The sequence below is a fragment of the Gekko japonicus genome, unplaced genomic scaffold (assembly GCF_001447785.1).
Source record: "Gekko japonicus isolate JY-2015 unplaced genomic scaffold, Gekko_japonicus_V1.1 scaffold2987, whole genome shotgun sequence".
NCBI lineage: Eukaryota > Metazoa > Chordata > Lepidosauria > Squamata > Gekkonidae > Gekko > Gekko japonicus.
In genome coordinates, this window is record NW_015164750.1 from 33,026 (window position 1) to 60,921 (window position 27,896).

Here is a 27,896-nt window from a genome sequence, read left to right on the forward strand (position 1 = left end):
GCTTCTAGCACCAATATTCAGAGATCTGCAGCCTCTGGATATGGAGGTTCATCATTGTCATCGTGGCTAGTAGCCACTGATGGAACTCATGTACAGAAATTTGTCTAATTTCCTTATGCTTGTGGCCATCACTTTGTTCTCTGGCAATGAATGCCGTAATTACTTTCTTTTCTTCATCCTGAATATAAGAAAAGATAAACATTTAATAACTCTTGGAGGTCAAACTAGCCTTTTTTATTTAACAGTCCCCTGACCCAGCAGTCTTGGACACAACCACTCTTGCAAATACCATGCTCTGTTTCCACCCCTGCATAGAACCCGCGGGTGCCAAGAATTTAGCCACAGCTAAAGTAATACTAGGCCCCTAAAAGCCGCACCAAAGTTGAGACACCGCGGCGGGATCCCATGGATCCCCTGAGCCGCGGCGCCTTTTCTCCCCGGCACGATCAGATGGGAAGGGGAGGCTGGGCGAACTGTGGGAAGGGGAGGCTGGCGAACTGCGCATGCTCACACATGCGCAGTTCGGCCAGGGGCCGGGGATGCGCCGGCGCAAGGACGCGCCGGCGATCCCACGGCCGGGCTTGGGGCGCACTTCTCGGACGAACCACCAAGGTAGATGGTTCTGTTTTGGTGCGGGGTTTTGGGTGGAAGGGGGGGATCAGGGACGCAAGCACCACGAATCCCAGATGTTGCTATGGGATCGTGCACGTTTGCTGCGTCCCCGTCCTGTCCCTCTACCGGCCCAAAACCTCTCGTGTCCCTCTACCGGCCCAAAACCCCTGGGATCAGTATCAGTGAGCAGGAAAGGCATGGAAACAAGGGGAATCTTGGAGACTGTCACCAGCTGTATCCACAGATGTCTCAAAGGGGCAGTTTGCACACAATCAAGGAAAATATGAGATCAAGTTTAAATTGCCCCAGACCCACATGTGCATAATCTATCTGATCACAGTACTCCCTGGAGTCTGCCCACCAAAACAGCAGAAGGGAAAGCATTTAGCCTAGCCAGGAGACCTCCGATATTTTGGGACAGTCAGTTGATAAAGATAAGAGGGAACAGTAAGAGAGGGCACAATACCAAAAAACAGCAAAAAGCATACTCTAAGAGCCCTGCCAAGAGTGCTTCCAGTGCTCTCTGTCTAAGGATAGCCCAGCAGCCTGTGGGCCAATAGACAGGAGGAACGAAGGCAACTGACCTAAAAAATGAATGTTTGGATTCAAGATTGGACCAGCAATGCAAAACGTAAAGATCTGACTGTAACAGAGACAGGGAATTATTAATATCTTTAGAAAACCAAATGAAAATGAAAAGCCAGCTTACAAGCTGGCTATTCCACTGATCCCAAGCCCGGTTCCAACGGGAGAACCACAGAGGCAACAAAACAAGGAACTCTCTTTAATTTTCAGAGGAGAAACCTCTAAAGGTTGATCAATAGGACTATCCATGCCAATAATCAAAACGGCACACCATATAAAAGCTGGGACAGTACTTTAGCCCTAAAGACTTGAATTGCTTCAGGAACATACTGATCCCCGACAGAGGGGGAGAAGTGACAAAAAGCCACTGAAAAGCTGGCTTCTGATAGCAGAACACAGTCTTTGTGCACTTTCCATGAGAGAGAAGCTTGAAAATAATACCTCGATATACAACAATACCTGATTATCCAACTTCCAGGAGCATTGCTTGGGCTGAGAGGACCTTGAAAAGACGATAACTTTAGATTTTTCACAATTTATCACCAAGCTCTCTCTCTCTTGCAATAGCTCGGAAATGTCTCTAACAATCTACCCAGATTGAATAGTGATCTAGATAGAGGGACAGCTTTGTCTACACAGAGTAATGATGTGATCTGGCCGGTAACTAGAACTGCAGCATGAAAATTCACCACTAAGGCCCCTGTAAAATCATTAATATAGACATTAAACAGAAGGGGAGCTAACAGACATCCCCTGGACAAAGGGATGTCATTTGTCAGTTGCCTCTCAAGGCCACAATGAACACAAGCAGTGAGATTATGATATAATAGCTGAATTAAGTACAGAAGTCTGTGATCGGTGGAAGACTCATAAAATTTGACCCGCAAACTCTCTCAAGGTATAGAACCAAATGCAGCCTTTAAGCCCATAAAGGCTACACAAACCACACCGTTTGTGCAGGACCTGGCTTTCCAGTTCCCTTTGCCCCTGTTAGGGACCCCCTATTGTATCCCCTCAGAGGTGGGAGACCTACTTTTTTGCCCTTTTCAGTTCTCCAGGGCTCAGCAAGACCCTCTTCTTAGTACCATAATCTGTCCAGGAGGAGATTGCGGCAGTGAAGCCGCTGCAGAGTAGGCAGTAATATTTATTTATTTATTTATTATTTGCATTTATATCTCACCCATCCCATGAGCAGGCTCAGGGCAGGTAACATCATTATAGTAAGTACAATTTCAGTTTAAAACACAGTAAAACATTATAACAATTAAAACAATGGGTACAGCTTGGAGCAGCGTCAGTTGGCTATAAAGTTCTGGCTCGATGGTGCAGTGAGTTGTCGGTGGTCAGTAAATAGACAGGTGACAGCAGCCTCAGGGAGGCCATATATGGGTGCCCGTTGCCTCAACCAAAGGCCTGGCGGAACAGCTCCGTCTTGCAGGCCCTGCAGAATTGAAGAAGATCCCACAGGGCCCTGGTCTCAATCGGGAGCATGTTCCACTGGGCTGGGGCCAAGACAGAGAAAGCCCTGGCCCTGGTTGAGGCAAGATGGGCATCCTATGTTTTCCTAAGGTGTAGGGATGGTGAGCTGAAAGTTAGGGATGGAAATGTCATTCTTTTCTGTGTCATAGGACACAGGGTTTAAAGACTTGGTTGTGTTTTTGAGGGATAGAAACGTGGAAAGCTATCTTTAGCTGACTCCTTGGGTGTTTTGGCATTGATTCTAATGTTGTGAATGTTTCAGCACACATTTGAGGTCATAGCTCAGCATGTCCTGGAACATCTAAAAAAAAAATCTTGTACCAAAAGGTAGTGATCCATGCTTGTGATAAATAAACATTCACAAAAACAAACCCTCTCAGTCTGTAGAAGTCAAACGTCTGGAGGCCTGAATGGACAACTGCCATAACGAAACTTTGAGCATCATCCCAAGAATGGGAGCAAGCCTGCAAAGAATACAGGGATGGGAATGGCAGATGTGGGAGTGAGCAGAAGCACATATGAATGAGTGAAATGAGTCAAAATAAGTATTTTGATACTAACTAACCCATGGACAGTTATATCCCGAAATTATATATTGCTCTAATTGTTCTTTCTTGGGGGTTAACCTTTTTTAGAAACCCGGTCTCTTTGGGTGCGTTAAAATAAAAACCCACCATAAAAGAAGAAAGGGTGACAGGTATCGCTTGCCAAAACCAACTGAGTTTCTCTCTATAAGTAGAAAATAAAATCACAGTTCCAGGCAGAGGATGAATCAAGTTTAGACATATGTAGCTGCTTTAAAGACCTCCTTGCTACAATTCTGTTCTGTATTTAGGCATGCAGGTTTGTCTCTGCTTTTTTATTTCCTCAATTAAGTTTATTTTTTTCCTGAGGCTTCCTGTTTATACAAAATCTAAATATGTTTAGTGTATGACTTGATGACACTGCGGGGTCTAAAAATGTTGCCTCTAACAGCATGCTGTGAATGAAGAGGATGCAGTTCCTGGGGAGAAATGACATAAATATCCTGTAGGTTTTACTCCAAAATAATACAAGCTTACAGAATGGAAATAAAGTTTACATAGTCAGAATATATGCTTTCCCCTTCCTTTTCCCAGTAGTCCAATTGCAATTATCTTTTCTTACATTATTGTGGTACCTGACACACAGATTTTCTGCATGCAAGTCATCTTGCATTTTTTTGCCATCTTCTGGGCATGGAACAGAGGTCACAGAGGGTATGTGGGGAGGTATTTGTGAATGTCCTGCATTGTGCAGCGGGTTGGACTAGATGACCGTGGAAGTCCCTTCCAACTCTATGATTCTATGATTTGCCTTGGCAGCAAATGGATTTGTTCTTTGTTGATCTCATAAAAAGTACAGCCCCTCACACCACCTTTCTACAATAGAGGAGGAATATGAAGTATATGGGGGGGGGTAACCTTGCAAAGTCCCTCTTCAGTACTCCCTCAGGAATTTACCGTAGCAGTTAGCTCATCTTTGGTTTCTACCAGCTCAAAACGTGGCCACCAACAGAAAATTGGCAGGATGAGTCTTGTTGTTTACATAATGTTTCCAACCCTCTATAAGCTTGGAAATGTTGACCTCAGGGAGTAGATTTTTGTGTTCTGGGTTCTCCTGGAAATCAAGATCGTAAATGTTTTGTTACAGCGTGTCTGCAAATCAAACTGTGGACTCAAATCCACCCCTGACCTGGATAGCCCAGGCTCCCCCGTCTTGTCAGCTTTCGGAAGCTAAACAGGGATGGGAGACCGCCAAGGAAGTCCAGGGTTGCTGTGCAGAGGCAGACAGTGGCAAACCACTCTGAAGTCTTTTGCCTTGAAAATCTTACGGAGTTGCCATAATTTGGCAGTGACTTGATGATGGCATTAAAAATGCCCTATAAACATATCAGGCTGTCTTATACTGAGGCAGACTCTTGCTCCCTCTCGCTCAGTATTGTCTGCTTGGACTGATGGTGACTTTAGGTTTGCAGGCAGAGAAAGGTCTTGCTGAACATCCTTGTGCTGAATCTGGGATGTTCTGCATCTACTCTGCCCTCTGACTCATAGCACTACCCTGCACCTTAAGCATTTTTGTTCAGGGGTAAATACCAATGTATGAAAACAGGTTGTTTCCATAGGTTTACGGGCCTGAGTCATTGAATTTCCTCCCCGCTAGCATTTCAGGCTTAATCTTCTTACCTATTCTGCTTTTTCCTTGGCAAATATTTGTTTAACTTCCCCCCCATAAAGAGGCACAAATACTCCAGCCAAGAATATTTGGGGGATGAAAAATTAACAGTCCAGTGTCTACACAGAGTTACTGCAGTCTAAGCCTCTTACAGTAGATGCAACAGCAGCTGCAGAGAAATTAATTGCCTCACAATTGAAACAGATGGAATAGCTAATAAATCATACTGGCTGTAACATGGTACAGGGATGATCTTGGATATAAATTGCATATAATGGGGTTTTTTTTTCTAATCGTGAAGGAAATAATCAAATAGTTTTGCTTCATTTGCATCTCAGCTTAGACGTTTTGTTGAGTTCTGTGTCTGAACTGATCGCTTAAGCGACTTGAAATGGGAAGGGTCTGTTCTGATTCCACTGCTATATATTCTGTCTCATCTTTTGCAGATGACAGAAGGGAGACAGTGCCAGGTTCAGCTGCTGGATGATAGGAAATTAGAGCTGCTGGTTCAGGTAAGACCTATAGTTCTTTCTGGTTTATCCATCAGCTGCGTTTTATTTACCCTTCCTCAGTGTGGTGTACAGGGTTTTCCTGTTCCCATTTTTTTATCCTCAAAACAACCCTGTATAGTAGGTTGGATTGGATGGTGATAAGCCAGCAGTCATCTAGCAAGCTTCATGGCAGAGGGGGGATTTGAATGTGGGTCCTAAACCGTACTGGCTGTCATAATATGCCCTTATGCCCTTCCCAGTCTATTTCTGTAGTATATTGCTGACTCAAAAAGTCTTTCAAAAGTGAAACTTTTTGAGCCAGTGATATATCACTGAAATAAATCAGGGAGGGCATAAGGCTATATTATGACAGCCAGTATGGTTTAGAACCCAGGTTCAAATCCCCACTCTGCCATGAAGCTTGCCAGTTGTGGAGATACTTGTACAAAATCCCAAGTGGGATGAATATCAGCTCAGCCCACAGAAGCAACATTCTGTACTTGGCCTCGGTTTCACATAGGCTTGCCAAGCCCCCGCTGAGGGCAGGGGAAACCCCGCTTTAAATACCCCTTCCCTGTTTTTTAAAAATTGCCCCCCCCGGGGGGGATGGCGGCCGGAAAGTGACGCTCTAGGATTTAAGTCCTCCAAGTCTCTATGGCTCTGAAAACCATAGAGACAAGGGCTAGAACGGCAGTTTCCACTTCTCTCTAGTGTGCGCCAGTGTGAGGTCTCATGGTGGGCATGGACATGTGGTGGTTTAGTTTTTGTCCTCGTGGCGTGGCCGGCGGTCTCTGAGCCTCACCGCCTGGCCTCGCTGCAGCGGTTCGTGAAGCCCCTCCCTTCCAGCCTAGTGTGATGGTAAGTATCAGGGACTGTAAGGTTTTGGGCTGCTGGGGGCGAGTGGTGGGCCCGGCCCTTGCCTTGCCTACTCAGTTGTGCTGCGCAGCCAGCTATTCCTGCATGCTCCATTGCTTCCCTGAGCCTCTCTGCTATTGCAGATGAGGCGCCCAGGGAAGCAGTGGTGGTGGTGGGGGGATGTTTAAATCCCTTTCTTTCCTTCCCCGAGATCAGGGAAGGAAAGAAAGGCATTGTAAACATGCTGCTTCCCTTTCTAAACTTTTCCAGCCACTCTGCGGCTGCGGGCAGCTAGAGAAGTACAGGAAGGGAAGCAGGCATGTTTGCCTGGCTGCCCTCAGTCTCCCCAGCCAGTGCGCTAAGGCGCGCAGCCTGGGAAGATCGAGGGTAGCTAGCCATTCCTGCGTGCCCCATTACTTCCCTGAGCCTCTCTGCTATTGCAGACAAGGCGCCCAGGAAAGCGCGCGGGGGGGGGGGGGAGAGGCTTTAAATCCCTTCCTTCTCCAAGATCAGGGGAGGAAAAAAAGGTATTGTAAACATGCTGCTTCCCTTTCTAAACTTTTCCAGCCCCTCCTGAGAGCCAATTTGGTGTAGTGGTTAAGTGTGCGGACTCTAATCTGGGAGAACCGGGTTTGATTCCCCACTCCTCCACCTGCACCTGCTGATGTGACCTTGGGTCAGTCACAAGCTCTGGCACAGCTGTCCTTGAAAAAGAGCAGTTTGTGTCAGAGTTCTCTCAGCCCCACCCACCTCACAGGGTGTCTGTTGTGGGGAGGGGAAGGGAAAGGAGTTTGTAAGCCTGGAAAGTGACATCACAGGAAGAGGTGGGGTTTTGGTGCAGTGTACTGGAAGTGGCATCATCGGAAGGGGGAGTGACATCACTTGCCATTTGACCTGGAAGTGACATCACAAAAGACCCCTGGCTCCACCCCAAAGTCCTCATATATTTCCAAATTTGGACTTGGCAACCCTAGTTTCACAGTGACTAATGTTTGAGTAAGAGACAGTGGACAAGGAGGAAAGTGCGTTAACTTTTATATAATCTGGGAGGAAATTCCACCCTGATTGCACCTTTTTGGCAGAAAGCACACTACAGTAGCTTTGCAACTTCATTTTTTAGGACATTGTCACCTGCATATTGATAAGCAATATCCTAAAAGTTCTGGCAATTACCACTTTTCTTTAAACAAAAAAGCACCCATGGTTGAGACCAACCACAGTCATCTACTCATTTTGTCTCTGTACTGTAGTACTGTTTGCTCCAGACAATATTAAAAGTACTAGAGGGTCCCATGAGTTTTTGCAATTGAAAACTGATCCATTGAAGTGTTTTAATTGTAAGTACATTGGCACAAATAACGGGCTTCACTGGAGAACATTTACCTCACCACAGACAGATGTGTGCTTGGGGTAGAAAAATAACTTCCAAACAATACCTACAGCATTAATGATTAGTGACAAAAGACGTTTTTCATCATAGTTTATGAAAAAAATATTAAAATATAAATAAAACATACACTGAACCTAGAAAAGAAAAAAAAGAAAAACATAGTTTATGACCGTTTATGCTGGTTTTCTAGAATCTTGGGTTCAAAAAACTTGGTTCCGTTGTTTCACATGCAAACTCAGAAACAACATTCTACCTCATGTGAAAGCTTGTATCTCGTCTTTGAGTGTTTGGGTATTGTGAAACACTCCTCTGCCAGGAGAATGGATTTGGTTGGTGACGGTTTACCATTCCCAGATACACTGGAGTTTGGCTTGTGGTAGGGAATACACCCCAAATACAGTTTGTGTGTGTTTTAGCACAGTTGACAAAGAAATATAGGCTGCTGCCACACACGCTAAATAATCCACTTTCAATCCACTTTCAGTGCACTTTCCAACTGGAGTTTTACTGTGTGAACTGGCAAAATCCACTTTGAAAGTGCACTGAAAGTGGATTGAAAGTGGATTACTTAGCGTGTGTGGCAGCAGCCATAGATACCTCTTTTGCATTGTCTTTAGTACTCACCATAGTGCTTGGGGTAATTTTAAGTCAATATTTGAAATCTTTTAAAAAGCAGTTCCCTCCTACTTTGTCTGCCTTCTGCACTGGCAGAAAAGGGAGAAGAGGCCTTTTCCACCCCTTTCTCTGTGTAGCCCTCTGTCCCACATGGAATTAGTCTTCAAAGATCCATTAATGCCAGGAATCAACCTTCCTGGAGTCAGAAAGGACTGCTTGAGGGAGGGGAAGTAAGGAAGAGATCTGAGGTACCCACTGATTTCTGAATTCACTTAACACAAACCTGGGCTGCGAGGGAGGGGGGATTTATATACATGAGGCTGAAAATGCAAATTATGTACTTGCTCGGGGAAGCATGGAGTTATTGGGATAAACTCAAAAACATAACACCCCACTGCAGCCACTACAACATCTTGCTCAGTCTATCATTTGTTCAGTGAAGGAAGGCTTAGACCCTCATATGATCAATATAATTCTTTTCAATAGCCTAAACTTTTGTCCCGGGAACTGCTGGATCTGGTGGCTTCACATTTCAACCTCAAAGAAAAGGAATATTTTGGTATAACATTCATAGATGATATGTAAGTATCTACTGATTCTCCCCCCCCCCCCATTGTTTTTAATTTACTGCAACAACAAAAAAAAGACTTGGTTACTGAAAAGTTATTTTCCAATGGTTTCAAAAATAATATAGTCTTAGATAATAATGAGATAGAATTACACAAGATGAAAATCCTTGTGAAAAGGTGAAAATCATTTCAATTTGCTGTACCTTTGTTTTGACTTTATCTCTTTAATTCTCCCAGCTGGCTAAGCAATTCTTGCAAACAATTCTACAAGGTGCTTTCATGCATGCTGAATAATATACTTTCAGCAATCATTTGCAAGTGGATTTTCCTGTTTCACACAGTAAAATCCAGTTGCAAAGTTCACTGAAAGTGCATTATTTAGTGTGTGTGGAAGTATTTCCCTCCTTCATTGGGCCCCTTGCTGAATCATGTGTTGAAACAGAATCCCGCTCTAACTGTGGCCTCCAGCTTAAGGGATACATCTGCTAAGACCTGTGTGATAAGCACAGGGTAATTATCAGAGACCCAAGTATTTGTATCTAACCTAGCCAGCCTTTCCTTCAATCTGCAGTACATTATTGGAACCATCTAGCAAACCCCAGCCGAGATGTGATCACATATTGTAGAGTAAAAATTCACCTACATGGTTACTCTTCTACATTCACATAGGTATAAAATGCACCCATTTTCAGGTGTAGCTTCCACAAGGGGAAAATCATGGTTTCCTCACATGAGCATGTTGCAAAAAGGAGAATATGGAATGGTGGCAGCATGGGATAAGCTCACTTCTTTTCTGCAACAAGTTGCACCCAAGTGAGTCCCCCTTCCCTGTAGGATTCCTCACACAGGTCTGGTCTCTCTCCATACACAAGCTGGGAAATCTGTGATTAGCTTGAGGGGGCCAGTTAGAAGCAGGGGAGTCATAGCTAGGGAAAGAGTTAAAACCCTTTTCTCCGCTTCCAGTCTTCTTCCAAAAGTTGCAGTTGTCAGGATTTTAGTAGACGGGATTTTGTTGTTTTGTTACATGGTTTTTGTTGCAATTTATGTTTTTACCACGACAGTGCTGAGTTTTTGTCCCGTGCTTTCTCAGTCAGAGGTTATCACTTATTTTATTCATTTACGTAATTTATACTTCACCTTTTTCACCACTGGAACCCAAAGTGGCTTGTGTTATTCTCCTCTCCTTCATTTCCTCCTTACAACAACTCTGTCAGGTAAATTAGGCTGAGTGTGTCTGATTGATCCAGGGTATCCCAGCAAGCTTCCAAAGCAAAGTTGGGATTAAAATTTAGATATCACAGATCCTGGTCTGGCACTCTAACAGCTATACCAGACTGGTTTTCTGTTATTATCTTTGTACAGCTTAGTTCTCTCTCTGAAGATTTCTGTGTTGTCATTGGTATATTTTTGGAAGAACTGTCCCACCTGGGGAAACTTTCCTGGAAAATGGAAGGTTGTTTTGTTTTGTTTTTTCATTCTTCTCCTGCTCCACAAATGGAAAATGCTTTCTGTTTATAAATTCCTATGGGTTCTGTTTACATGTTCTGTTTTTCATGCTGAACTCTCCCCCCCCCCCCCTTGAAGCATTTTCACTTGAGAGTCAGCACGGTGTAGCGGTTAAGAGTAGTGGACTCTAATCTGGAGAGCCGGGTTTGATTCCCCAGTCCTCCATATGAAGCCTACTGGGTGACCTTGGGCCAGTCACAGTTCTCTAAGAGCTCTCTCAGCCCCACCTACCTCATGGGGAAAGAAAGGGAAGGCGATTGTAAACCGCTTTGAGACTCCTTAGGGGATAGAAAAGTGGGGTACAAAAAACTACTCTTCTTCTTCTGACAGTGTTAACAAAATTATTTCTTGGGTTGTGGTGTCCCCCGATACAAAGCAGTCATTTTTGAAACTTTGGAGAAGTTTTAGAAGCACTTGACAATGTACGTGTTTGTTGGATAGTGTCTTGGAATATGAGTTTCCAGCCTCCAGAGGGCAGTCAAGCCTTTTCTCTTAGAACTTTCCTCCACAAGTTTGCTCTCATATTATCAGCAATTCACGACCTGGTTTCTTTCTCTCCTGTTAAATCCACAAGGCAAACTGTGCTTCTGGCAAGGACTTTGTGACACAAATTCTATTTAGTCAGTAACCTCCTAGTTAATAATGAATTGTCCTTCTGTCGAAATATTTTCTGTCTGGTAGGGCTTTTCCCTCTGCACAGGTGTTCTCAAATACTCCTCAAAATCCATTATAAAATAACCCTGTAAGAAAGGTCAGTAATGCTAACTTCACAATTGAAAGTTTTGTTTAGAAATACAAGAGTTGTTTGCTCCCACTGGATTTTATTGCACTAAGGAATTCATGCAAAAGAAAGGCATGGAGTGTTATTTTATGAAGCGTCTGTGCTGAACTCTCAGTTTACATTCACTTACCACAAAAAAAGTTTTCCTTATAAGGCTAACAAGCATCATACCACCATTTTGTCATCAAATGCAGCCAATATTCTTTGTCTTTGAACTTTTGGTTTGAATATTGTCTGAGGCTGGGTATGTCTCAAAATACTCACCTGCTTGCTTTACTTAGCACTCAAGAACCAGTTTTCTAATGGAAGCATTAGTTTATTTATACTGATTTTTCTCTCCAGTGGGTACCCAAACCAGTTTACAGCATCATTCTCTTCCATTTTATCCCCACAACAATAACGCTGTGAGGTAGGTTAGGGTGAGAAAGAGTGACTGCCTCAGACCGATTTCCCACAAGCAGCTGCGCCACCCTCACTCTTCCCTTTCCCCCTGATTGTATTAGTCAATTTCCCACTACTTGGTGCACGGCCACATTTTGACCTGCAGCATCTCCTGATTTCCCCCGCATCTTCTAGATCCTTGTTTTTTGAGATTGAGAAGATGCGGGGGAAATCAGGGGATGCTGCGGGTCAAAATGTGGCCACGCAGCAAGTAGTGGGAAATTGACGAATACAATCGGGGAAAGGGAATAGCGAGGGCAGTGCAGCTGCTTGTGGGAAATCGGTCTCAGTGTTACCCCAGTCACCCAGTGAGCTTCCGTGGCAAGAGTGAGGATTCGAATCTAGGTCTCCCATATCCTAGTCCAATCAGTGCTGGCTTTCTTTTCTATAATCCCTTGCTTCCAGCAGTTCTGCCATGGTGGGGCTGAGTCAGTTGTGTGTAGTTAAAGCATTTTTTAACAGGATACAGTTGTCAGGGCGAAAGCCTCAAGACACAGAGCCTGGTGTGACTGACAAGCTAACATGGGCAACCAGCTTTGCCTCTTTACCTTGAATGATAATGTGCAGGAAAGCTATTCTTTCTCAATCTATACCAAACCTGTTCTCTTCTCTGTATTTTTTTCACTATAGAGGTCAGACTATCTGGCTACAGTTAGATCACAGAGTTCTGGATCATGACTTGCCCAAGAAACCAGGCCCAGCTACGTTGTACTTTGCAGTTAGGTAAGTATTGACCACACACAGAATTACAATTCAGAATAAACTCGAGATACAAGATTTGAAAATGTAAGGAAGAAATTGGTATTGAATTTTTCCTAACTGAAGGTGGGGACATTGTTGCTGTTGCCATCAAGTCACAGCTGACTTATGGTGACCCAATAGGGTTTTCAAGGCAAGAGATGTTCAGAGGTGGTTCGCCGTGGCCTGCCTCCACATCATGACCCTGGTGTTCCTTGATGGTTTTCCTTCCAAATACTATCCAGGCCAAACCCTGCTTAGCTTCTGATGAGATGAGGCTAGCCTGTGCTATCCAAGTCTGGATTTTTTTTTTTAAAAAAAAAACACGGTTTGGGTAAAAAAACACAACCCTTTCCTCTGCATTTTTGAGTGATGGCCTATTATATGAGCAATGGCACATTATAAAAGTTGCCTCACACATCCCTATTACTTCTGAACTCACCATGCTATGTCATGTCTTAATTCTTTATTTAGCCCTTGGTCTGATTACTCATAATGCTAGATATAGCTCTGTGTGTACGTATGTATACATTGAAAAGGCAGATGACCAAAGCACACTGAGGAAAATTAGGTACTGCTATGCATCCCAGACCTAGATAGTCCAGGCTAGCCTGATCCTGTCAGATCTTAGAAGCTAAGCAGGGCCAGCCCTGGTCAGTATTTGGATGGGGACCTCCAAGGAATACCAGGGTCGTGACATGGAGGCAGGCAATGGCAAACCACCTCTGAATACCTTTTGCCTTGAATACCCTATGGGGTCATACAAGTTGGTTGCAACTTGGCAGCACTTTCCACTGTGGCACAGCAGTAGAGCCTCTGCTTGGCATCCAAAAAGTCCCAGGTTCAATCCCCAGCTTCTCCAGTTAAAGGAATCATGTCATAGATGATGTGAAAGACCTCTGCCCGAGACCCTGGAGAGCTGCTGCCAGGCTGATTAGACAGTACTGACCTTGTTGGACCAAGGGTCTGATTCAGTATAAGGCAGCTTCATGTGTGCTCATCACCATGCATCCCAGTGGCGCAACTCTATTAGTCTGTTGAGGCATGAACTAAAGAAAAACCTTGCGGCAGCATAAAGACGTACAGTGTTATTGTAGCATAGAAATATCACAGCCCAGGCCTTATCACCCCATGTTCATACTTTACTTTCCCCTACCTGTTGGCTGAGAAATCAGTTTACCAACCTGATGAAGGGGGCTAAAGCATAATCAGGTTGTTACACTGACTGCCAGTGGGTTTCTGTGCTCAAGTCAAGGTGCTAATGTCTAAAGCCGTTCACGACCTAGGACACCCATCTCCGCAAGACTGCCTCCACCCATATGTGCCTGCAAGGCAGCTGCCAAAATCAGACCAGGGTTTATTAGCTCTTAGCCCACTTAGGGCTATATGAACCATTGTTGCTTGGATCCTGCGGCGTCCTGTGCTGTGGAACAGGCCTCCTAAGGATGTGAGGAAGGCCCTGAGTGAAGTTTCAGAGGCTCTGTAAAGCAGAGCTCTTTCATCATGCATTCAGTAGCCCACGAGTCACAGTTGTGACTTACTTCTGTCTATATTTTCTATCCATGTGGTCTTGTATTTGTTTTATAATAATTTAAGCAGATGTGAGTACAGAAAAGCAGGATATCAATAAATAAATGACACAAAGCCCTATACCAATCACTATACATGTATGGAAACTTCCCCTACTTCCATGGGCTTGGATCCACTCGGATTGTATTCATTCTTTTCTTTAGTTTTTAGCATTTACCTTGAGGCACTAGATGGAAGCACCACAGCTGGCAGAGCAGACCTGAGATCCAAGCCCTTGAACTTTAGCTGACCTGAATAACTTATGAGTCATCAGACTGAGCACCAGCCAGATACCATGTCCCACCCGGAGCCCAAAAACTTCTAGGTTTTTTTTTTTTTTTTGCAGTTTTCCTGGGAATGGAGGAACTGGGGTGATGATTATGGGACCTTTGAACACCCAGCAGGCCCCCAAACATCAGTGGTGGGCTGAGTTTTTCCTTGATAGGTAACAAGTTGTGTAGGCCTGCAATAAAGCTGAATGCCAATGACAGCTCAGAATTTTTTTTGCTCCCTTCTAACAAACTATCTATAGCCATTGCTTGGATGCAGTCTGGAAGTTACCTACAGGTGAACCCAGTCCAAGCAGCCAAGAGTGAAATGCAGTGAGTTCACAAGCCATTAGAAAGGCTTTTCTGTAAAACGTGACATCCTTATTTTTTATACTGTCACCTTTAACATTCCACCAAATGAAACATTCTTTGGGAAAGCATGAGCTTGCAAAGGTGACACATTGGCATGGATTAGCCCAGCAGATTTGCGTTGCATGTGCCATGATGTAATTCAATATATTGTGTGGTTTGCATAAGTTAAGTAATGGAACTCTTTTTGGAACAGTGACAGGCAGAGACCACAAATGATGACAGCAGGAAATACACTGGTCACCCTGCTCATCATCCTTATCTGTTTGTGGTTTTGACTTTCGTCGCTCATTTGGTGGCGATAAGAGCGTACAGTGCATACTGTAGTATAGAAGAAAGAAGATAGGTTGTCTAGAAGAAGTAACCATTTAACAAAACAAGGTTGAGAAAGAGGGAAAGTAAATACGCATACAGGATATGATTAGAATTTCCAGTTTCAGTGGGTGACAATATTACCCTACTTTTGACAGCTGAAGCGTGTACATCTTGCCTTACCACCACAGTATATCATGTGGAAAGCTGGACCTTCCATGATTCCCCTTCTGCGAAACTATGAAAGGTGCTAGAATCCTATCCCATATTCAAACCAGCAAGCCTGGTGGGAAAAGAAGAGCTGAACTATCACAAATCTAATTTCTGTAAGCCCTTGAACCAAACCGAATATAATGTGCCTTGAAACTTATTAGAGAGGATTTTGCTATGTGCAATTTTTCCCCAATCACATTGTTGGCCCATGTAGCCAGCTCTGTCTCTTCTGATGGGTGGCAGCTCTTCAGTGCTTATGACAAAAATCTTTCCCTTCTTAGATCCTTTTAAAGAGTAAGGGATGGGGCTTTCTGCCTGGTTTACCAAGGAAATCAGACCTCTCCAATACTCCGTCCAAGACGCTGATCTTGATGTTTAACATCCTTCATGACCTGGGAGCTGTATACCTCAGAGAGCACCACCAATCCCCCTAAGAGCCCCCCTCCCCCTGCACCCCAAAGTTATCTCCAAAATATTACTCCTGGGAGACAGTAAACTCTTGGGAACAGTATGAGTGGGGAGTCAATGGTCTGCGTGTGGAGAGGGAAATCAGTGAATGTTTTCCTCCCTTCTGTTAATAGAAATTTTCATCTCAAGCGTATACAACCCAGAATATTTGGCTTTAAGCCCTTCTGAGATCATTGATTAAGCATTTCAAACTGTGACCCCGCCCTTGATAAAATTCTAGGCTGATTTCGCACAAGGAGCTGCGCCGCCATCACACCTCCCTTTGCCCCGTTTCCATTGGTCAATTCCCCACTTGAAACTGCGTGGCCGCATTTTGACCCGCAGCTTCGCCTGATATGCCCCGTGGTTTCGTGATCCTCAAGAAACAGGATCACGAAACCACGGGGCATATCAGGCGAAGCTGCGGGTCAAAATGCGGCCACGCAGTTTCAAGTGGGGAATTGACCAATGGAAACGGGGCAAAGGGAGGCGTGACGGTGGCGCGGCTCCTTGTGCGAAATCAGCCCTAGTGTAGAATTCAAATACTATCATATTTCTTTGCACCCTTCCTCCAAGAAACTTAGGACAGTATGCTGGGTTCTCCATTCCCCATTTTAACCTCATAAACATCCTGTGAGGCAGGTCAGTCTGAGAGAGAGTAACTGGCCCATGGTCACCAAGTGGGCTTCAGGGCAGAGTGGGGAATTTAAATCAAGATCTTCCAAATCCTATTATGAAAAGCTAACCACTGTACATCACTGGGAAAATTCGTACAGATCATATTACTGTAGTCTTGGCCCATCCACATTGGTTTCTAGTTTGTTTCCTGGCATAATTCAAAGCGCTGGTCTTGACTTTCAAAGCCCTATATGGTTTGGGACCAACATACCTGAAAGACCGCCTACTCCCTCATGGACCTGCCTTGACCACTACAGTCATCTTTGGAGGCCCTGCTTTGGGTACCCCTGCCTTCTGAGATTAGGTGGGTGGCAACACAGGAAAGGGCCTTTTTGGTCATGGTACCAAAGCTCTGGAACTCTCTCCCCTTGGAGGTTCATCTGTTCATCTTAGATTGCCGTCTTCCGCAAGCAGGTGAAGACTGTCTTGTTTTAACTTTGCTTTTTATTTGCTTTAATGATTTGATTGATTTTAATAGTTTAAAAATATGGTTATATCGTGTATTTTTAAAAATTGTTAGCCACCTCTGTAGCCCTTTGTAAGAGCAGGAATGTGGGATGTAAATTTTGTAAATAAATAAATATTCTGAAAACACATAATAACCATGCAGTTTTGATGACAGTATTCACGTGTATTTCCTGAAAGGTCCCTTTTGAGTTATATCTGGATAATCATAGTTATTCTGTCAGGCATCGTCTTTTCACAGTTCAGCCTAATCCCGTCAATCTGTTATGCGGTAACACAATCCTGCATTTGCTGATAGTTTATAGTGGGAACTAGTCTAAGAAGCCACTAGTCTCATTTCCTTCTTTCCTTTCAGATTTTACATTGAAAGTATTTCCTTTCTGAAAGACAAAACGACAGTACAGCTCTTCTTCTTGAATGCCAAGTCCTGTGTCCATAAGGTAATATGCTTGCTCTTTTTGTATAATGGTCTGCTACCTGGCCATACATATATATGCTTATTTCAGTCACTTGCCTTCACTTCTAAACATCACAAAGCATGTGTGGCAATAGATAGTGGACAAAGTTAAAAAAATTATACTTGCCTACGGTAGCAGTCAGTTCACGGATTTGTACACAATTAAAGGCCTCTATAGAACCTAACAGTGTGGTGGTCTGTGTCTGCTCAGTGCCTGAATGGGAGGCCTCCTAAGAGCATTACACCATGGTGAAAGAAAGTAGAATAGAAATACAATTGAAAATAAATGTTTCTTTCCAATTATGTCTCAAATAGTTGTTCATCTGCTACACCAGGGGCCCCTAAACTTTTTGAGTCTGTGGGCACCTTTGGTATTCTGACACAGTGTGGTAGGCAGAGCCACAAAAATGGCCACTGCAGGAGGTGCAGCCAGTCACAAAATGGCTGCCGCAGCTTCCCTTCAGTCACACAGTGAAGACCTTTGTGCTGTGGTGGCACCTGCTGCCAAAGCAACAATTTAAAAAAAAATCTGCACAGCCAATCAAATTTCCAGTGGCTACTCAGAAGCCTTGCTGGGCAGAATCCTCACCTGGTCCTGCCCACTTTCTAAAAAGACTTGGTGGGCACCAGGAAAGATGTCGGCAGGCACCATGGCACCCACAGGCACCATGCTGGGAATCCCTGTATCACACTAATCTTGTATGACTATATAATCCGGGTTTGCCATCAAGAAAAATGCCATTCATAAATTTCTGCCTGAAACACCATGATCTTCAGAGAACACAGAAATGAGACAACCCACAATGATGTCTTTGGGTATTCCCATCCATTGTTCCATGATCACACTAAATGGGGGCATAGAAGCATTATACAAAAAAGGTATTCTCTCTTTTGGCTGAGAACAGTCTAGAATGCTGTGCATCATAGGGTGATTGTGAGGGGCAAAGTGGTGGAAGGGCGGGATAAAATATATATTAAAGAAATAGCTGAAGCTTCCCCAGCTTGCTCACATTTTAGTGCTGCACAATCCTACCAGTAAATGGAAACTAAATCACTACAAGCCTTGCAGTTCAGCATAGTCCCTTTAAAAAAGTGTTATTTCATACGTTTCCCATCCTCCAGACCTTTCATTTCTTCTAGTACTACCCGTGGTAACATAATCCTAGTATACCCTGACATACGTGGTCAAAATTTTCGATGCAGCAATTCATCCTGTTACCAACATATTTGAAACTTTAAGTGTTGTTTGTGACTGAAGTAACAGAAGTGCTTCACGGTTTCTGCAAATGAGAAGTACCTAAATCTATGAGTTTCAATCCTGCAGAGCATATATTGGCAGAAGGAACGCAACTTTCCTGCTCCCTCCTCTGGCTGCAGCCCAAAATGCCATCTGATGTGCTGTTCCTGGGGGGACAAGGGAACCCAAGTATCAGCATTTTGGGGGTCCTTTGCACTGCAGCCGAGGAGGAGGCAAGAAAAAAATGCCCTCCATGAGTGAAAATCATTTTGCTCATGGAACCATGCCTCTGGATCCAAGTCATGATCTGCCATAGACTGGGAAGAACAAGTATTTAAAAAGACAATATGGCCTAAGGACAACACATACTTTCTGTTAATTAAATACTGATTAAAATATATTTGCATTATGAAGATAGTATCCTGCCATTACTAATATTCTCTAACCCTTGAAGTACTGCTTGTATGTTTTTAAATGGTATGCTATATGGATTGGCTCCACTGTAGGGCTTGAATAGTTGTAAATGAAATGTAAGATGTAAAAAGACAGTATATAAGATGTGTGAGGACTACCATAAAAGAACTATCATGAAAGCCATTGTCTATTGAGCAAAGAATTAATGTCACATAACATAAGGAAGAGTAGCTGTTATTCTCTTTTTCTGATCTCACAGAGGTTGGGGGAAGAATGAGGAAAAGCAGCAACAGCTGGACAAGGCAGGGCAAGGTATGAATGCAGGTACAGGTGTACATCTGTTAAAAGAAGAGGCATAGGTCTATAAAAAGTAGAAACAGGTAAATTCCATTGTTGCCTGTTCTGGCAATGTAAGGAAATCCGGCAGGTATGTTAAAAAGGATGTTCCTGACAATACAGCTAGTGGGTTATTTGATTTAGCAGATCAATATCTCTGTCACTAGGGAAATGAAGCTGCTTCCTGTTGGCTAAATACCCATATTTCCCTTCTGTGGCACAGAGAAAAGAGAACTGATGCCTGCTTCTTTAGGCCTAAGGATCAGGTTGTAGGGTAATAAGCAGAAATTGGGCATCCATGCGAATCTGATTTAGAAGACACAAAGGAGGGAGTGTTTCAAGTAGGGATGGGCAAAAACCAAACCACAAAGCAAAATTAATGATGAATTTTGCCCTGTTCATGGTTCACAAACAGAAATTCATAATGGGTTCACCATCACAAACTTTCACAAACTTTTATAGCAGTTTGTGTGGTTCGTGGTGGTTTGTGCAAATGTTCCCCACCGCTCCCCACTGTACAGCTGTTTTTCATGCTGTTTTGCAGTCCCTTTAAACTTTAAAGGGACTGCACAAGATAGCCCAAAACAGCTGAGCGGTGGGGAGCAAGCTGCTCCCCACTGCTCAGCTGTTTTTCAGGCCTTCTGCAAAGCGTGCTTAAAGGGAATGTGGTCCCTTTCAATGGGGTTTGCAGGGCCATGCACCAGTTTGGTTCATGAACGAGCCTCCCGGTTTGGTTTGTGGTTCAGCCACAAACCATGAATCAAACAGCATTTTCCAAGTTCATGCCCATCCCTAGTTTCAAGCCTTTGATTTCCCTTCCAGAGTGCACAGCTGACAGGAATACCACTGAGTGGTGCACTGGCTGCCTGTTTGGGCTTCCTTTGAGTTGGCATTAAGGGAAAATGTATTTGCCTGTTGAGGGGACACCCTGTATGCTACAATGCAGAAATGGAAACATGGCCCTTTATTGGAGTATTTATTTATGTAGAAGTTTTCTATGCCACCTCTCCAGAAAGCCTGCTTGAGGCAGCTTACAAAGTAAACTGTAACAAAATTTCAAAACTCTAAATATCTTGCTCCTAATTTATAGCTCTGTGACGAAATGGCTGCCAGGCCTTAAAATGGATGCCAGCCTGGGAGTTCCTTACGTGGGGGGGGGGTACTCCATAGGGAACAATGGAGCTGCCATACCTCCCTGCCTACAGTTCCCAGCAGCCTTGAGGGGAAAGAGCGGGAAAAGTTTGACACACCACAAGGGCGGAACCAGGGAGATAAAGGCTTTGGCCCTTGAGGAGAGTCTTTAGTCTCCGCCTAGTCTCAGCCCGGTCTTCAGCATGGATGGCAGGTTCAAGTGAGAGTACAGGTGGGACTCCTGTTATCAGATACTCTGTGCGCAATCCAGGCCACTATAGATCGTGGTGGAGAGCCAGGAGGGTAGCAGTACAGGTGGCCAGTCCTGAGGAGGAGGGCTAGAGTTTCTCTCCACAACAGGAGGGGGAAAAGCAAATCCTGGCCTGAGACCACAACCCACTACAGGGGTAGAGAGGGTGTGTGGGTAGGGACAGAGGAATCGCGTTTTTATCCTGTTTATTTTCTGTGCCCCGGTTGTGTTGGTGCCTGTGTTTATTTTCATGCCTAACCTGTATATAGTTAAATAAATCTTCCTTTTTGAGTTTAAAAAGCCTAGTGTGCCTTAACCACATAGTCCTCCCCGCTTTGCACATTACCAGGGGCAAAGAGAGGCCAGGGAACACAAATGGTCCCAAATCAGAGGGGTTGCCAACTCTCCAGGGGGAGCCCACAGATCAAGGTACCTATTTCCCAAGGTGGGGAAATCAGCCAGAGGGGTCTCACGGTCTCTCTAGGAAGGCAGTGTCAATTCAGTGAGTGGTGGCAGCATGTAACAGAGAGAAATAGCCCCACCAGGCAGGGTGGGAAGGCCAAAACAGGGGCTTACGAGCCACAGAATGGCTGCTCAGCCTCCCAGGGCTGAGGGCGGGTCCCCGTTTTGCCACAAGCTCTATAGGATCCCTAGTGTGCAACAGGATTGATGCACAAGAAACCTCTTAACCACTAGCACTATATGGTAAAGGCTGCCCGTATACATGAGCTGCTGGATACAAAGGGTTACATTCTCTAGTTTCTGTTGACACACACACACCAGTCTTTTCCCTGAATTGCTTGGCCTGTACTCCTGTCCACCGTGAAAACTTCTGGGAGCCTTCATCCATTTGGAAAGATGCACAGAGATTCACGATTAACACATTTTACTCCCTGCCAAAGGGAAATGAGCCAGTCTGCCACAGGAGAGTGCTGTTTTGGGGCTCAAGAACATATGCTTCAAATGGCAAACCACCAGACCAAGCAGACAACGAGTTGACTGCAAGTATTGCTTGCACCATTTTTAGCCTTTATTTTGCTCTAGGGATACAGTTGCTCTCACCAGCATGAAATCTTTTCTCAGAATGTTACAAATTACACATAATGCATTTAAAATAGACAGCAGATGAAAGGGCTTTTTAGTGAAGAAGCACTGTAGAGGAGACCTGCAATGTGGGAACAAATGTAAGGGTGTAGAGATGATGGACTGAAAAGGGTGTAACTCTGCTAAGCGTTGCACTGCCAATCCAACACTTTATGAAGTTTACCATAATATGTGTTGGAGGTAAATACTGAGTAGGATGCGTAGTTTTTTGGGGGGGGGCAAGGAAAAGATTAAGCACCCCTTTCTGCTTGACTACTACAAAATCGAGCATAATATTTGGTTAGCCTTTTAAACTGTAAGAATGTTTGCATCATGTTTAGGAATTTCTTCACTCTGGGGAAGTTGAGGGAAACAAAAGCTTTCTCTTTCAACAAAAGCGTAATGGCACTTTGTCAGAATCTCAGGAACCACTGAGATAATTTCAGTAAGAAAACGTTTCAGTTAACTGTCTTTTCTTCTTCATGTAAGCATCTTGATTCTCATAAGCATAGTTTCTGGGAGTGTTTGAGCTGTTTAACCAGGCATAAAGGTTTCTAATGAAACAGTATACAAAAATCTTTCTGCATTAGTCATGTGTGTAAATCTAGAACAAGGTAGGTATGAAAGTGCTGTTGGATTACCCAAACAGCTGGGTGTAGCAGTCCTTGTGGGTGTGCAAATGAATGTGTACATATTTATATATGCAGAAGGAAAGAGAAAATGCTCAAAATATAAACACTGCTGCTGTCACCTAGCCCAGTTTTATGACACTTAAATTATTGCTGCTGTTCACATAACACATTTTGAGTTAGACTGGCTAATGAATGACAGTGATGCGCAGATGTGGAATTATATAGGTTGCGCTTCGTCAGCAATTTATTTAAAGACTCCAAGGGTGTTGTGAGCAGTTTTGAGTGAGAATGGCTTTTTTTTTTCTTCGTTTGCTAGGTGTGTTTTTTAATTGGTATCAGGGTAGAGGGTGTCAGGTGATGGTTTCTTGCTGAGCCTGCCTGTCAGCTCAAGAGAAAAATAGCTGTCCCTAGAACTCAGAAGCCATGAGAAGACAAGTTAGTGGTTTAGAGAAGCAACCGAGCATCCAGTAAAGATAATGGGTAGTAGATTCGAATTAGACAAAAGGAAGGAGTTCTTCACTTATAGAGTAATTAACTTCTGAAACCCACTGTCACAGGATGTGGTATGACGGTCACTAGTTTCACTGGTTTTAAAAGGGGATTATAATAATTCGGGGATGAGGAATCCATCAGTGGATACTAGCCACAATAACTAAACAGAAGCTCCATGTTCAGAGGCAGTAAGCCTTGAAAACACTATGGGGTCTCCATATGTCAGTTGTGATTTGACAGTAGAATTTATATACCAGAAGAGACAGTCATTCAGATATATGGATGCCAGGTCATGAAATGCTTTAAAGGTTAAACCTCAGCACCTGGAATTGGATCTAGGAAAATATTGGCAAAATGTGTTGTCTGTGACCAGGACTGGCAATAAATGGGTTGCTTCATTCTGCACCTGCTGACCTTTCCATGTAATTTTCAAGGGCAGTCCCTCATAGAATGTATAATAGAGCATCAAGAAGCAAGCTTCCGTGCTATATACAGCTTATACACCCTCATTGCTACCAAACTTCCAATGGGAAAGCTGGGTCAAGCAAAACTCTAAAGCTTTTCAGGGAATTTTTCGAGGACAGCTGTAGTCTATTTTCAAAACTCTCTTTGAGACAGCAGCCTCACCGAGTGGCATCACCTCTGTCCTATCTGGATTCAGCTTCATTTGTTCTCTTCCAACCATTTGACCATGGCATTCAGGAACTGACTCAGAACAGAGAACATAAACATCTGGGGGCTTGTTCAGTGTAGTGTATGGCTGAATCCAGTATGCTTATGAAACCCAACTCCAAAGCTCCAGACAATCTCATCAAGGTTCCCATCAACAGAGATGTTGAATGGCATAGGTGAAAGTGGTGCTTCTCATGCGAAAACCCCATTATGCCATCTCCACATTGCCTCTAGCAATTTTTTGAATTTGGTCCAACAAAAACTATTTTAACCACTTCAACACTGTTCCCTGAATCCTGTAATCCATCTCCAGCCACCTCAACAGCATGGCATGATCCCCTGTGTAAAAAGCAGCAGATTATCTAGATGTAAATGGATATCATCCACTAGCATTACCAAAGCTGAATGTGTCCTGAAACCAGGCCTGCAAAGAGTCAAGGGAAGATGTGTTACTCAGATAACCCTGGAATTGCTCTGCACTGTCTCCTTGATAATCTTAAGGGTTAGAGGCCTACAGTTAGCCAGTATGATCTTCACCAGGGAAGGCTTTTTTGCAAGTGGTCCAGTTTGTCTCTTTAAGAGGGTTAAGGAAAGCCCTCTCTGTCAAAGTGTTCATGAGGCTTGTTTGTCACCTCGAGCCAGTTCCCCAGCAAGGTGGGATACAAATTGAAAATGATAAATAAATAAATTAAATAAATAAATAAATAAATGATTTTTAGGACTAGAGACCTTAACGCCTCCTTATAGGATTTTACCAACCAGGAGGGTAATGGATCTGAACTACAGGTGGTGGATTTTACAGTCCCTTAGGATTCTGTCAACATCATTGATAGAGCTCAAATAGGAAGGATTCATGAAACTGCAACTAGACGGAGTTAGAGACACTCCTAGTGCCGCCTTAATTAATGCCTTTAAATGCGATAAGAGAAACTAATCACTAATAAACTTATGGCTTGCTTGAACTGTGAAACAGAAAGACTTGTATCCTATCAGAGATCTTGTACAACTCCCCAGAGCCTATGTGGGCTGGGAATGTGGTAGCCCAAAAGGAAAGATGCTCAGATAGAGGGGTGTGGTACAGAAACCTGGATAGATCGATAGCAGTTGTTTAGAACATCTCAATCATTCTGGCAGACTTTTTATATCTCAGGTGTTCTAAACAACTTTTTAATGTTCAGCTGTTGAAGGAAGGAATGCACACCAGGTCCCTACTTTGAGAGAACATTTAAACATGTGAAAAAAGGTAGCCATTTCACTTAAATGGTTCTCTGAATAGGGGCCAAGATGGATAACTTATGTGAAGTTCAGTAGGACAACACCAAAGGAATGTCTTATATGCTTGGCTACAATCATTGATAGAGCTCAAATAGGAAGGATTCAGGAAACTGCGACTAGACGGAGTTAGAGATACTCCTAGTGCCACCTTAATTAAACCTTTAAATGTGATAAGAGCATTTCTGTTGCACTTGTGCCACGTTCCTTGCTACGGGACAACTTCTGTATATAGCTTATTCTGTCCTGTCTGCACATTGTGTGTTTTGTGTCCTAATATACTGTTCCTTTTCTATCTATCCATCTGTTAGATTTCTGTTTCACTCTTCCTCCAAGGAACGCCCAGTGTCACATGTCCCTCCCACCATTTTGTCATTGGCTAAGGAACAAAGGAACAATTTATTCAAGGGAGTTTCATGTTGAAGTCTAGTTTTTAAGCCAGGTGTTCCTGATCCTAGTTCAGAACTGTGACTACTGTACCATGCTGGCTGTACCACATTATGCAGTGTACTTTGTAAACCGTGCACATCAAGAAATTGTATGGAATTTTTAAAAACCCACTATATTTGCACACTAACGCAGGACTACAAAAGGGCCTTAAGAAAAGGCTTTGGAGAGAACTTTGAAATAATTAACCATGGAGGGGGGACAGAACTGAAGATCATTCTCTACAGCTACAGGTGATACTGGGGAAACGGAAGTGGATGTGCATAGATTTTATTTTATAAATTAAAGATGTGATATAGGGCAACAAGACTGTGGCTGCGGGGTGGAAGGATTCAAAAGCATATTCAGAACATTATGGAAAATCATGATATTCCTTCCTGGGTACCTTATCTTGTGAGATACTGATCTTCATTTCTCACCCCACCCCTGCCATTTGCAGTGCAGTTCTAAGAATGCTTTCCTGGAAGTAAGCTCCGTTGAACAGACCATCCTAGGACCGTCCTCTTGGTCTACTGGTTTTCATTGACAAGGGTCTTCTGCATGGTGGCAGAGATTATAATAGATCTCCATCCCAGTAATGATGAGGTACCACATATTGAGCTTGCGGGCTAAAATATATATATTATATTTTTGTAAAAGTTTTCAGACTAAAGTTGCCCCAAAAATGATTTACAGGAATTAAATTGCATTTAAAATTCAAATTACATTTAAAATTCAGTAGAAATGAAATTTAAAATTCAGTAGAAATATCTATTGGGAGAGGGGTTCTCAGCTGGAGTTTTCCCGGGCACAGTAGAAGAGAAGCCATCCTTCTTCCTGTCTTCCTTCTGATGGCCTCATTGGTGGAAGAGGAAAGGAGGGAGCTCTCAACTGGAGTTCAATCCAGGCACAATCCAGAGATCCTGGCTGCTTCCTGTCTTCCCTCTCATGGCCTCATTGAAGTGGGGAGGAGGGAGCTCTTAACTAGAGCTGGAGCCAGGCCTGATGGAAGGGTTCCTGACTACTTCTTGTTTTCCTTCTGGTGACACCATAGATGGCAGCTCTCAGCTGGAGTTGGATCCAGGATCCTGACTGGTTTTTGTCTTCCCTCTTGAGAATTAAAATGGAGCCTGGTATAGAGAGCAGAACTGAGTTCTATTTATGCAGGAATTCTAGGGTTGCTCACTCTGGGTTGGGAAATTACTGGAGAGGAGTGCAGCCTGGGGAGGGGAGCAACCTCAGAGAGATATAATGCCATAGAGTCCACCCTCAAAAGCAACCATTTTCTCCTGTTGAATTGATCTCTGTAATCTGGAGATTAAACATAATCTCAGGTGATCTCCAGGCCCTTCCTGGAGGTTGGCAACTGTAAGACATTGTGTAATAGTGCAGTAGAACAGGATGCCTAATTCAGGTTGGAGCTCCCCCATGGAGTACATTGCCTCAATTAATCCAAGCTGCTGAAAGTCCCTTAACAGGTCCGGATGCTTGTGCTGTAACTAAGACATCAACTACTGTACTAGTTGACCTATTTGCTCCATAGCTGTCCAGAAACTCCCTTGCTCCAGGCTAAGTACACCATTGCATACCAAAGTCGGCAGAGGAGCAAATGACTTAATAACACCCTGTTGAAAGTAACTACTCTCCTCTTCCCTCTTTTCCCTTCTTCCTCTGAGCTCCATTCAGCTGTCTGCTGTTTTTTTCTGTCCATCTTGTACGTCTCAAAGTCCCTAATGGGATTTAGAAGTTTATGCCTTCTTGGCCATGTTTATTTTTACACACCCTGGTCCCTTGGCCACAGGCTTTTATGAGAGAAGGGATGTCATCTTTTCAGTGCCATGTCTTTCAACATTGGGCGGGCTCTTAACAATATGCATTGCACAAGGCCTTTCCAATTGAAACCACCACTTCACACACCTATAGGGGAAAAAACCTGCCTGCACAGTTTAATTTTGTGTTTGTTTTATTCTCCACCTGACTTGTTTTATTCTAGGCTGTGGTCATAAGGAGACCATAAGTAGCACTGTGCACACAAACTCCCCTTAAAGCAAACGGAACACTTCCACTGAACACTTGTCACTAAACTTGTGTTTGTTCTTGCAGAGATTAGCACCATAGAGAAAAAAGGAGGAAAAAAACCACTGACTGTTGTATTGGATTTGGAAAATGATATTTGTTCAAGTGCAGTTGCCTTGTCACCTTGGTCATTTAATGCCCTCTCCTGTAGCTATAGAACAGAGTTTGAGACACAATGTGTTTCATTGTGTCTGACAAAGTGGGCATGCACACAAAACCTTATACTTTGAATAAAACTTTGTTGGTCTTAAAGGTGCCACCGGACTCAAACTTTGTTCTGCTGCTTCAAACCAACATGGCTACCCCACCTGAATTTTCCTGTAGCTACAGTTTGGTACATCTCTTGGGGTTGTCGGGAGCTACCAGGTTGGCACGTATCTCATGATGTTGCTTCTTGTTGGGTCCTTGGTCTTTGCTTATGATGTCCTGTGGGCAGGATTCTGTCGTGGATGCTGCTTGGTGGTGGTGGTGGGTTAAGGTAGGGTCAGTGGACCTTCTGGCTTCCGCCCTGTGATTCTTACTGAAAAGGACTTTAACTAATCTATTGCCTTGCACATTGGTGCCTGATTCCCTGAACTCAGGCTGGTGGATTTGCTCATGCTGATGACATTTTGTAGCACATAAACCCAAATTTCCTATCACCCAGTTTACTTTCCCAGGATACTCAATCCTCCATCAACATCAAACTGGGGGCCAGTGGGGCCAGTTGGTAATCCTCATCCAAGACTGTTTTCACTTTCAGGGGATCCCTGTGCCTTGAATATGCTTGCCTGTCTTGGGGTGTTGGGGAGTGGGTGGGAGTCCTGCTGGTGTATCATTCACCCAGCTCACCAGTGGATTC

General features: G+C 43.8%; 1 protein-coding gene across 1 annotated transcript in view; it reads left to right on the top strand.

Annotated features, from left to right (window-relative positions):
- Nucleotides 1-27,896, top strand: part of FRMD4B (FERM domain containing 4B) — a 182,788-nt gene that overhangs the window by 31,476 nt on the left and 123,416 nt on the right. The window contains exons 2-5 of the mRNA XM_015409653.1: nt 5,316-5,381; nt 8,707-8,801; nt 12,148-12,240; nt 16,933-17,017. Coding sequence (XP_015265139.1) covers nt 5,316-5,381; nt 8,707-8,801; nt 12,148-12,240; nt 16,933-17,017 — 339 coding nt within the window. The remainder of the gene's footprint in view (nt 1-5,315; nt 5,382-8,706; nt 8,802-12,147; nt 12,241-16,932; nt 17,018-27,896) is intronic.